This window comes from Oncorhynchus clarkii, chromosome 9 (assembly GCF_045791955.1).
Source record: "Oncorhynchus clarkii lewisi isolate Uvic-CL-2024 chromosome 9, UVic_Ocla_1.0, whole genome shotgun sequence".
NCBI lineage: Eukaryota > Metazoa > Chordata > Actinopteri > Salmoniformes > Salmonidae > Oncorhynchus > Oncorhynchus clarkii.
Window position 1 is genome coordinate 75,482,154 of NC_092155.1, and position 12,933 is coordinate 75,495,086.

A 12,933-nucleotide genomic window follows, 5' to 3' on the forward strand; every position below is an offset into this window, starting at 1 on the left:
ACATTGTAATCTAGCAGTAGTCGGAGCAGCAACATTGTAATCTAGTAGTAGTAGGAGCAGCAACATTGTAATCTAGTAGTAGTAGGAGCAGCAACATTGTAATCTAGTAGTAGTAGGAGCAGCAACATTGTAATCTAGTAGTAGTAGGAGCAGCAACATTGTAATCTAGCAGTAGTAGGAGCAGCAACATTGTAATCTAGCAGTAGTAGGAGCAGCAACATTGTAATCTAGTAGTAGTAGGAGCAGCAACATTGTAATCTAGTAGTAGTAGGAGCAGCAACATTGTAATCTAGCAGTAGTAGGAGCAGCAACATTGTAATCTAGTAGTAGTAGGAGCAGCAACATTGTAATCTAGTAGTAGTAGGAGCAGCAACATTGTAATCTAACAGTAGTAGGAGCAGCAACATTGTAATCTAGTAGTAGTAGGAGCAGAAACATTGTAATCTAACAGTAGTAGGAGCAGCAACATTGTAATCTAACAGTAGTAGGAGCAGCAACATTGCAATCTAGTAGTAGTAGGAGCAGCAACATTGTAATCTAACAGTAGTAGGAGCAGCAACATTGTAATCTAGTAGTAGTAGGAGCAGCAACATTGTAATCTAGTAGTAGTAGGATCAGCAACATTGTAATCTAGTAGTAGTAGGAGCAGCAACAACATTGTAATCTAGTAGTAGTAGGAGCAACAACATTGTAATCTAGCAGTAGTAGGAGCAGCAACATTGTAATCTAGTAGTAGTAGGAGCAGCAACATTGTAATCTAGCAGTAGTAGGAGCAGCAACATTGTAATCTAGTAGTAGTAGGAGCAGCAACAACATTGTAATCTAGTAGTAGGAGCAGCAACATTGTAATCTAGTAGTAGGAGCAGCAACATTGTAATCTAGTAGTAGTAGGAGCAGCAACATTGTAATCTAGCAGTAGTAGGAGCAGCAACATTGTAATCTAGTAGCAGTAGGAGCAGCAACATTGTAATCTAGTAGTAGGAGCAGCAACATTGTAATCTAGTAGTAGGAGCAGCAACATTGTAATCTAGTAGTAGGAGCAGCAACATTGTAATCTAGTAGTAGTAGGAGCAGCAACATTGTAATCTAGTAGTAGTAGGAGCAGCAACAACATTGTAATATAGCAGTAGTAGGAGCAGCAACATTGTAATCTAGCAGTAGTAGAAGCAGCAACAACATTGTAATCTAGCAGTAGTAGGAGCAGCAACATTGTAATCTAGTAGTAGTAGGAGCAGCAACATTATAATCTAGTAGTAGGAGCAGCAACATTGTAATCTAGTAGTAGGAGCAGCAACATTGTAATCTAGTAGTAGGAGCAGCAACATTGTAATCTAACAGTAGTAGGAGCAGCAACATTGTAATCTAACAGTAGTAGGAGCAGCAACATTGTAATCTAACAGTAGTAGGAGCAGCAACATTATAATATAGTAGTAGGAGCAGCAACATTGTAATCTAGTAGTAGGAGCAGCAACATTGTAATCTAACAGTAGTAGGAGCAGCAACATTGTAATCTAGTAGTAGTAGGAGCAGCAACATTATAATCTAGTAGTAGGAGCAGCAACATTGTAATCTAGTAGTAGGAGCAGCAACATTGTAATCTAGTAGTAGGAGCAGCAACATTGTAATCTAACAGTAGTAGGAGCAGCAACATTGTAATCTAACAGTAGTAGGAGCAGCAACATTGTAATCTAACAGTAGTAGGAGCAGCAACATTATAATCTAGTAGTAGGAGCAGCAACATTGTAATCTAGTAGTAGGAGCAGCAACATTGTAATCTAACAGTAGTAGGAGCAGCAACATTGTAATCTAGTAGTAGTAGGAGCAGCAACATTATAATCTAGTAGTAGTAGGAGCAGCAACATTGTAATCTAGTAGTAGTAGGAGCAGCAACATTGTAATCTAACAGTAGTAGGAGCAGCAACATTGTAATCTAGTAGTAGTAGGAGCAGCAACATTGTAATCTAGCAGTAGTAGGAGCAGCAACATTGTAATCTAACAGTAGTAGGAGCAGCAACATTGTAATCTAGTAGTAGTAGGAGCAGCAACATTGTAATCTAGCAGTAGTAGGAGCAACAACATTGTAATCTAGTAGTAGTAGGAGCAGCAACATTGTAATCTAGTAGTAGTAGGAGCAGCAACATTATAATCTAGTAGTAGGAGCAGCAACATTGTAATCTAACAGTAGTAGGAGCAGCAACATTGTAATCTAGTTGTAGTAGGAGCAGCAACATTGTAATCTAGTAGTAGTAGGAGCAGCAACATTGTATTCTAGTAGTAGTAGGAGCAGCAACATTGTAATCTAGCAGTAGTAGGAGCAGGAACATTGTATTCTAGTAGTAGTAGGAGCAGCAACATTGTAATCTAGTAGTAGTAGGAGCAGCAACATTGTAATCTAGTAGTAGTAGGAGCAGCAACATTGTAATCTAGTAGTAGTAGGAGCAGCAACATTGTAATCTACTAGTAGTAGGAGCAGCAACATTGTAATCTAGCAGTAGTAGGAGCAGCAACATTATAATCTAGCAGTAGTAGGAGCAGCAACATTGTAATCTAGCAGTAGTAGGAGCAGCAACATTATAATCTAGCAGTAGTAGGAGCAGCAACATTGTAATCTAGTAGCAGTAGGAGCAGCAACATTGTAATCTAGTAGTAGTAGAAGCAGCAACATTGTAATCTAGTAGTAGTAGGAGCAGCAACATTATAATCTAGTAGTAGTAGGAGCAGCAACATTGTAATCTAGCAGTAGTAGGAGCAGCAACATTGTAATCTAGTAGCAGTAGGAGCAGCAACATTGTAATCTAGTAGTAGTAGAAGCAGCAACATTGTAATCTAGTAGTAGTAGGAGCAGCAACATTATAATCTAGTAGTAGTAGGAGCAGCAACATTGTAATCTAGCAGTAGTAGGAGCAGCAACATTGTAATCTAGCAGTAGTAGGAGCAGCAACATTGTAATCTAGCAGTAGTAGGAGCAGCAACATTGTAATCTAGCAGTAGTAGGAGCAGCAACATTATAATCTAGTAGTAGTAGGAGCAGCAACATTCAAACTGAAATAAATGCAATCCTCCACAGATTCCTATTTTCTCTGCTCGGTTTGTCCCGGTGTCCCTAACCCCTTCTTACCTCCTGATGAACAGGTTGCTAAGACAGCCGGTGAGGTTGTTGAGGCTGTTGTCAGGTGTCCCTCCCAGGTAGACACCGCCAGGTGACAGTGCTGCCTCGCTGCTGCCCCCTCCACGACCCGTATCCCCATTTTTCTCCAGGACGTCATCCACATAGACACGCAACCTACAGAGACACACACACACACACACACACACACACACACACACACACACACACACACACACACACACACACACACACACACACACACACACACACACACACACACACACACACACACACACACACACACACACACACACACACACACACACACACACATAGTTGGGTTTCATGTTTCACAGCTCTTCCATTGAAAGGAGAGAGCATGACTGCATGTTGAACAGAATTTGCCAGTCATCTTACCTGTTGTTGTTGCTGTACAGAGTTACTAAATCCTACCTGTTGTTGTTGCTGTACAGAGTTATTAAATCCTACCTGTTGTTGTTGCTGTACAGAGTTACTAAATCCAACCTGTTGTTGTTGCTGTACAGAGTTACTAAATCTTACCTGTTGTTGTTGCTGTACAGAGTTACTAAATCCAACCTGTTGTTGTTGCTGTACAGAGTTATTAAATCTTACCTGTTGTTGTTGCTGTACAGAGTTATTAAATCTTACCGTACAGAGTAAATCCTACCTGTTGTTGTTGCTGTACAGAGTTACTAAATCCTACCTGTTGTTGTTGCTGTACAGATCCTACCTGTTGTTGTTGCCGTACAGAGTTACTAAATCCTACCTGTTGTTGTTGCTGTACAGAGTTACTAAATCCTACCTGTTGTTGTTGCTGTACAGAGTTACTAAATCCTACCTGTTGTTGTTGCTGTACAGAGTTACTAAATCCTACCTGTTGTTGTTGCTGTACAGAGTTACTAAATCCTACCTGTTGTTGTTGCTGTACAGAGTTACTAAATCCTACCTGTTGTTGTTGCTGTACAGAGTTACTAAATCCTACCTGTTGTTGTTGCTGTACAGAGTTACTAAATCCTACCTGTTGTTGTTGTTACAGAGTAAATCCTGCTGTACAGAGTTACTAAATCCTACCTGTTGTTGTTGCTGTACAGAGTTACATAATGATCATTTAGTTGGTGGATGGTAAATCCTACCTGTTGTTGTTGCTGTACAGAGTTACATAATGATCGTTATCATCGTTGTAGGTCTTTTGAGTCTTCACCTCGTTGTTGCCCGCCCTCACTACCACATGACCCTTATCCAGGAACACCTGACACACTCCGTCCTGACGAGAGAGAACACATTACATCACATTACATCACACTCTGTCCTGCCGAGAGAGAACACATTACATCACTCTCTGTCCTGACGAGAGAGAACACATTACATCACACTCTGTCCTGACGAGAGAGAACACATTACATCACACTCTGTCCTGACGAGAGAGAACACATTACATCACACTCTGTCCTGACCAGAGAGAACACATTACATCACACTCTGTCCTGACCAGAGAGAATACATTTCATCACACTCTGTCCTGACCAGAGAGAACACATTACATCACACTCTGTCCTGACCAGAGAGAACACATTACATCACACTCTGTCCTGACCAGAGAGAACACATTACATCACACTCTGTCCTGACCAGAGAGAACACATTACATCACACTCTGTCCTGACCAGAGATAACACATTACATCCCACTCTGTCCTGACCAGAGATAACACATTACATCACACTCTGTCCTGACCAGAGATAACACATTACATCACACTCTGTCCTGACCAGAGAGAACACATTACATCCCACTCTGTCCTGACGAGAGAGAACACATTACATCACACATTACATCCCACTCTGTCCTGACGAGAGAGAACACATTACATCACACATTACATCACACTCTGTCCTGACGAGAGAGAACACATTACATCACACATTACATCACACTGTGTCCTGACGAGAGAGAACACATTACATCACACATTACATCCCACTCTGTCTTGACGAGAGAGAACACATTACATCACACATTACATCCCACTCTGTCCTGACGAGAGAGAACACATTACATCACTCTGTCCTGACGAGAGAGAACACATTACATCACATTACATCACACTCTGTCCTGACGAGAGAGAACACATTACATCACACATTACATCCCACTCTGTCCTGACGAGAGAGAACACATTACATCACTCTGTCCTGACGAGAGAGAACACATTACATCACATTACATCACACTCTGTCCTGACCAGAGAGAACACATTACATTACATCACACTCTGTCCTGACCAGAGAGAACACATTACATCAGATTACATCACACTCTGTCCTGACGAGAGAGAACACATTACATCACATTACATCACACTCTGTCCTGACGAGAGAGAACACATTACATCACACTCTGTCCTGACCAGAGAACACATTACATTACATCACACTCTGTCCTGACGAGAGAGAACACATTACATCACTCTGTCCTGACGAGAGAGAACACATCACATCACACTCCGTCCTGACCAGAGAACACATTACATTACATCACACCTTGTCCTGACCAGAGAGAACACATTACTTCACTCTGTCCTGACGAGAGAGAACACATCACATCACTCTGTCCTGACCAGAGAGAACACATCACATCACACTCCGTCCTGACCAGAGAACACACACACATTATAACCACATATTACAATCAATCACGATCCTGTAACCACAGTGAAGGTACGGTTAGCATATCCATCCATCTCTAAGAGAAGGAGAGAAAGAGATAGTGGGAGAGAGAGAGAGGCAAGAGAGAGAGAGAGAGAGGGAGAGAGAGGGAGAGCGAGAGGGAGAGAGCGAGAGGGAGAGAGAGAGAGGGAGAGCGAGAGGGAGAGAGGGCAAGAGAGAGGGAGAGCGAGAGGGAGAGAGGGCAAGAGAGAGGGAGAGCGAGAAGGAGAGAGAGAGAGGGCAAGAGAGAGGGAGAGCGAGAAGGAGAGAGAGAGAGGGCAAGAGAGAGCGAGAGAGGGCAAGAGAGAGAGAGCGAGAGAGGGCAAGAGACAGAGAGAGGGCAAGAGAGAGGGAGAGCGAGACGGAGAGCGAGAGAGGGAGAGGGCAAAGGATAGTGGGAGAGAGAAAGAGGGCAAGAGAGAGGGAGAGCGAGACGGAGAGCGAGAGAGGGAGAGCGAGAGAGATAGTGGGAGAGAGAGAGCGAGAGAGCGAGAGAGAGAGAGCGAGAGAGAGAGAGAGAGGGCAAGAGAGAGAGAGGGCAAGAGAGAGAGGGCAAGAGCGAGAGAGAGAGCGAGAGAGCGAGAGAGAGAGAGAGAGAGAGAGGAAGGGAGAGTATAGTACCTGAGCTTGGTGGTAGAGAGCGAGAGAGCGAGAGAGCGAGAGAGAGAGAGAGAGAGAGAGAGAGAGGAAGGGAGAGTATAGTACCTGAGCTTGGTGGTAGAGAGCGAGAGAGAGCGAGAGAGCGAGAGAGCGAGAGAGAGAGGGAGAGTATAGTACCTGAGCTTGGTGGTAGAACATGAGTCCGTTCTTCTGGTCAGAGCGGAAGCCAAACCCGGCGTAGAAGTTGTTCCTGAGACCAGGGATGCTGTCTGGAGACAAGTCCAGGTAACTCTGGCCTGAGAAGTGGGCCTCACGGGCCACCTGACACAAAGAGAGATAGAGAAAGAGAGAAAGAGAGAAAGGGAGCACGCGAGAGAGAGATGTGTTATACAGTTATCAACTGGCAGCTTCATTAAATAGTACCCGCAAAACACCAGTCTCAACATCAACAGTGAAGTGGTGACTCTGGGATGCTGGCCTTCTAGGCAGAGTTCATCTGTCCAGTGTCTGTTCTTTTGCCCATCTTAATCTTTTATTTTTATTGGCCAGTCTGAGATATGGTTTTGTCTTTGCATCTCTGCCTTGAAGGCCAGCATCCCGGAGTCGCCTCTTCACTGTTGACGTTGAGACTGGACAGAGGAACTCTGCCTAGAAGGCCAGCATCCCGGAGTCGCCTCTTCACTGTTGATGTTGAGACTGGACAGAGGAACTCCGCCTAGAAGGCCAGCATCCCGGAGTCGCCTCTTCACTGTTGACGTTGAGACTGGACAGAGGAACTCCGCCTAGAAGGCCAGCATCCCGGAGTCGCCTTTTTACTGTTGATGTTGAGACTGGACAGAGGAACTCTGCCTAGAAGGCCAGCATCCCGGAGTCGCCTCTTCACTGTTGACGTTGAGACTGGTGTTTTGAAGGGTACTATTTAATGAATTCTGCCAGTTGAGGACTTGTGAGGTGTCTGTTTCTCAAACTAGACACTCTAATGTACTTGCCCTCTTGCTCAGTTGTGCACCGGGGCCTCCCACTCCTCTTTCTATTCTGGTTAGAGACAGTTTGCTCTGTTTTGTGAAGGGAGTAGTACACAGCGTTGTAAGCGATCTTCAGTTTCTTGTCAATTTCTCGCATGGAATAACCTTCATTTCTCAGAACAAGAATAGACTGACGAGTTTCAGAAGTAAGTTCTTTGTTTCTGGCCATTTTGAGCCTGTAATCGAACCCACAATTGCTGATGCTCCAGATACTCAACTAGTCTAAAGAAGGCCAGTTTTATTGCTTCTTTAATCAGAATAACAGTTTTCAGCTGTGCTAACATAATTGCAAAAGGGCTTTCTTGTGATCAATTAGCCTTTTAAAATGATAAACTTGGATTAGCTAACACAACGTGCCATTGGAACACAGGTGTGATGGTTGCTGATAATGGCCCCCTGTACGCCTATGTAGATATTCCATAAAAAATATGCCCTTTCCGGCCTCCCGGGTGGCGCAGTGGTTAAGGGCGCCGTACTGCAGCGCCAGCTGTGCCATCAGAGTCCCTGGGTTCGCGCCCAGGCTCTGTCGTAACCGGCCGCGACCGGGAGGTCCGTGGGGCGACGCACAATTGGCCTAGCGTCGTCCGGGTTAGGGAGGGATTGGTCGGTAGGGATCTCCTTGTCTCATCGCGCACCAGTGACTCCTGTGGCGGGCCGGGCGCAGTGCGCGCTAGCCAAGGTTGCCAGGTGCACGGTGTAGCCTCCGACACATTGGTGCGGCTGGCTTCCGGGTTGGATGCGCGCTGTGTTAAAGAAGCAGTACGGCTGGTTGGGTTGTGTATCGGAGGACGCATGACATTCAGCCTTCGTCTCTCCCGAGCCCGTACGGGAGTTGTAGCAATGAGACAAGATAGTAGCTACTACAACAATTGGATACCACGAAATTGGGGAGAAAAAAGGGGTAAAATTCAACAAAAAAAATAAAAAAATATAAAAATATGCCGTTTCCAGCTACAATAGTCATTTACAACATTAACAATGTCTACACTGTATTTCTGATCAATTTCATGTTATTTTAAATGGAAAAAAGAATGTGCTTTTCTTTCAAAAACAAGGACATTTCTAAGTGACCCAAAACTTTGGAACGGTAGTGTACATGTGTGTATATATATATATATATACACTAACCAGTAGGTCATTGGGACAGCCGTAGCTGACCCCAGAGCTGGGCATCCTCTTCAGGTCGATGTGTGAATTCATGGCCTTGACGTTCCTAAAACAGCCCTTCAGAGAGCCCTGGCGAGGGAACAGGGCCTTCAGGCTGGGTGGAGGGAGAAAAATACAATATTATTATGTTTATGCCATTCTCAGAGAGGACATTAAGAAACGGATAGTGTGTGTGTGTGTGTGTTTGCGTTCCTGTGTGTGTGTGTGTGTGTGTGTGTGTGTGTGTGTGTGTGTTTGCGTTCCTGTGTGTGTGTGTGTGTGTGTGTGTGTGTGTGTGTGTGTGTGTGTGTGTGTTTGCATTCCTGTGTGTGTGTGTGTGTGTGTGTGTTTGCGTTCCTGTGTGTGTGTGCATGTACAGTACCAGTCAAAAGTTTGGACACGCCTACTAATTTTCTACATTGTAGGTTTGCGCTTAATGGGACTATCATTTGTTTTTAAACATGACAATGACTCAAAGGAAAAGTGTTGAAGGAAAAACAGGCAACAAGTGCTCAGTATATGTGGGAAGTCCTTCAAGACCGTTGGAAAAGCATTCCAGGTGCAGATGGTTGAGAGAATGCCAAAAGTGTGCAAAGCTGTCATCAAGGCAAAGGGTTGCTACTGTCAATAATCTCAAATATAAAATATATTTAGATTTGTTTAACACTTTTTTTTGTTACTACATGACTCCATATGTGTTATTTCATAGTTTTGATAAAAAAAATAGTTTTGACGTCTTCACTGTTATTAAAATAGTCAAAATAAAGAAAAACCCTGGAATGAGTAGCTGTGTCCAAACTTTAGACTGGTACTGTATGTGTGCATGTGTCTAACCTTTGAGGCATCTTGTCCTCGGGGACTCCGGCCAGGTAGTAGCTGGCTTCGAAGCGCGGCAGAGGCGTAGTGAAGAGGTAGTTGAGCAGGGTTTGGCGGTTGTTCCTCACCACAACACGCGTGGTCGTATCGTACAGGAGGATAATCTCCAACTACACAGGAACACAAACACCTGAACGTATCAGTCACACAGGAACACAAACACCTGGATGTAACAGTCACACAGTAACTTACAACACAAACACCTGGATGTAACAGTCACACAGTAACTTACAACACAAACACCTGGATGTAACAGTCACACAGGAACACAAACACCTGGATGTAACAGTCACACAGTAACTTACAACACAAACACCTGGATGTAACAGTCACACAGTAACTTACAACACAAACACCTGAACGTAACAGTCACACAGGAACACAAACACCTGAACGTAACAGTCACACAGGAACACAAACACCTGGACGTAACAGTCACACAGGAACACAAACACCGAACGTAACAGTCACACAGGAACACAAACACCTGGATGTAACAGTCACTCTAACTTACAACACAAACACCTGAACGTAACAGTCACACAGGAACACAAACACCTGAACGTAACAGTCACTCAGTAACTTACAACACAAACACCTGAACGTAACAGTCACACAGTAACTTACAACACAAACACCAAAACGTAACAGTCACACAGTAACACAAACACCTGGATGTAACAGTCACTCAGGAACACAAACACCTGAACGTAACAGTCACACAGTAACACAAACACCTGGATGTAACAGTCACTCAGAAACACAAACACCTTAACGTAACAGTCACACAGTAACACAAACACCTGAACGTAACAGTCACACAGTAACACAAACACCTGGATGTAACAGTCACTCAGGAACACAAACACCTGAACGTAACAGTCACACAGTAACACAAACACCTGAACGTAACAGTCACACAGGAACTTACAACACAAACACCTGAACGTAACAGTCACTCTGTAACTTACAACACAAACACCTGAACGTAACAGTCACACAGTAACACAAACACCTGGATGTAACAGTCACTCAGGAACACAAACACCTGAACGTAACAGTCACACAGTAACACAAACACCTGAACGTAACAGTCACACAGGAACTTACAACACAAACACCTGAACGTAACAGTCACTCTGTAACTTACAACACAAACACCTGAACGTAACAGTCACACAGGAACACAAACACCTGAACGTAACAGTCACACAGGAACACAAACACCTGAACGTAACAGTCATTCTGTAACTTACAACACAACCACCTGAACGTAACAGTCACACAGTAACTTACAACACAAACACCTGAACTTAACAGTCACACAGGAACACAAACACCTTAACGTAACAGTCACACAGGAACACAAACACCTGAACGTAACAGTCACACAGGAACTTACAACACAAACACCTGAACGTAACAGTCACTCTGTAACTTACAACACAAACACCTGAACGTAACAGTCACACAGGAACACAAACACCTGAACGTAACAGTCACACAGGAACACAAACACCTGAACGTAACAGTCATTCTGTAACTTACAACACAAACACCTGAACGTAACAGTCACACAGTAACTTACAACACAAACACCTGAATGTAACAGTCACACAGGAACACAAACACCTGAACGTAACAGTCACACAGGAACAAAAACACCTGAACGTAACAGTCATTCTGTAACTTACAACACAAACACCTGAACGTAACAGTCACTCTGTAACTTACAACACAAACACCTGAACGTAACAGTCACACAGGAACACAAACACCTGAATGTAACAGTCACACAGGAACACAAACACCTGAACGTAACAGTCACTCTGTAACTTACAACACAAACACCTGAACGTAACAGTCACACAGGAACACAAACACCTGAACGTAACAGTCACTCTGTAACTTACAACACAAACACCTGAACGTAACAGTCACACAGGAACACAAACACCTGAACGTAACAGTCACACAGTAACTTACAACACAAACACCTGAACGTAACAGTCACACAGTAACACAAACACCTGGATGTAACAGTCACTCAGGAACACAAACACCTGAACGTAACAGTCACACAGTAACACAAACACCTGGATGTAACAGTCACTCAGGAACACAAACACCTTAACGTAACAGTCACACAGTAACACAAACACCTGAACGTAACAGACACACAGTAACACAAACACCTGGATGTAACAGTCACTCAGGAACACAAACACCTGAACGTAACAGTCACACAGTAACACAAACACCTGAACGTAACAGTCACACAGGAACTTACAACACAAACACCTGAACGTAACAGTCACTCTGTAACTTATAACACAAACACCTGAACGTAACAGTCACACAGGAACACAAACACCTGAACGTAACAGTCACACAGGAACACAAACACCTGAACGAAACAGTCATTCTGTAACTTACAACACAACCACCTGAACGTAACAGTCACACAGTAACTTACAACACAAACACCTGAACGTAACAGTCACACAGGAACACAAACACCTGAACGTAACAGTCACACAGGAACACAAACACCTGAACGTAACAGTCACACAGGAACACAAACACCTGAACGTAACAGTCACTCTGTAACTTACAACACAAACACCTGAACGTAACAGTCACACAGGAACACAAACACCTGAACGTAACAGTCACACAGGAACACAAACACCTGAACGTAACAGTCACTCTGTAACTTACAACACAAACACCTGAACGTAACAGTCACACAGGAACACAAACACCTGAACGTAACAGTCACTCTGTAACTTACAACACAAACACCTGAACAGTCACACAGGAACACAAACACCTGAACGTAACAGTCACACAGTAACACAAACACCTGAACGTAACAGTCACACAGTAACTTACAACACAAACACCTGAACGTAACAGTCACACAGGAACACAAACACCTGGACGTAACAGTCACACAGGAACACAAACACCTGGACGTAACAGTCACACAGGAACACAAACACCTGAACGTAACAGTCACACAGGAACACAAACACCTGGACGTAACAGTCACTCTGTAACTTACAACACAACCACCTGAACGTAACAGTCACTCTGTAACAGTCACTCTGTAACAGTCACTCTGTAACAGTCACTCTGTAACAGTCACTCCGTAACAGTCACTCTGTAACAGTCACTCTGTAACAGTCACTCCGTAACAGTCACTCCGTAACAGTCACTCTGTAACAGTCACTCCGTAACAGTCACTCTGTAACAGTCACTCCGTAACAGTCACTCTGTAACAGTCACTCCGCAACAGTCACTCTGTAACAGTCACTCTGTAACTTACAACACAAACACCAAACTTTACACCTTTATTACTTAAAGTAAAATAAACTTAAGAACGGGAAGCATAGAAATAGCGCACATAGAGAACACATCTACCGCTTGTTAGACTTGCTTTCAATGA

At 43.8% G+C, this 12,933-nt stretch overlaps 1 protein-coding gene across 1 annotated transcript in view; it reads right to left on the reverse strand.

Moving 5' to 3' along the window:
* Positions 1-12,933, reverse strand: part of LOC139416955 (laminin subunit alpha-5-like) — a 250,153-nt gene that overhangs the window by 18,792 nt on the left and 218,428 nt on the right. The window contains exons 66-70 of the mRNA XM_071166167.1: positions 9,441-9,592; positions 8,589-8,721; positions 6,613-6,756; positions 4,264-4,394; positions 3,119-3,283 (exon numbers count right to left, since the gene is read on the reverse strand). Coding sequence (XP_071022268.1) covers positions 3,119-3,283; positions 4,264-4,394; positions 6,613-6,756; positions 8,589-8,721; positions 9,441-9,592 — 725 coding nt within the window. The remainder of the gene's footprint in view (positions 1-3,118; positions 3,284-4,263; positions 4,395-6,612; positions 6,757-8,588; positions 8,722-9,440; positions 9,593-12,933) is intronic.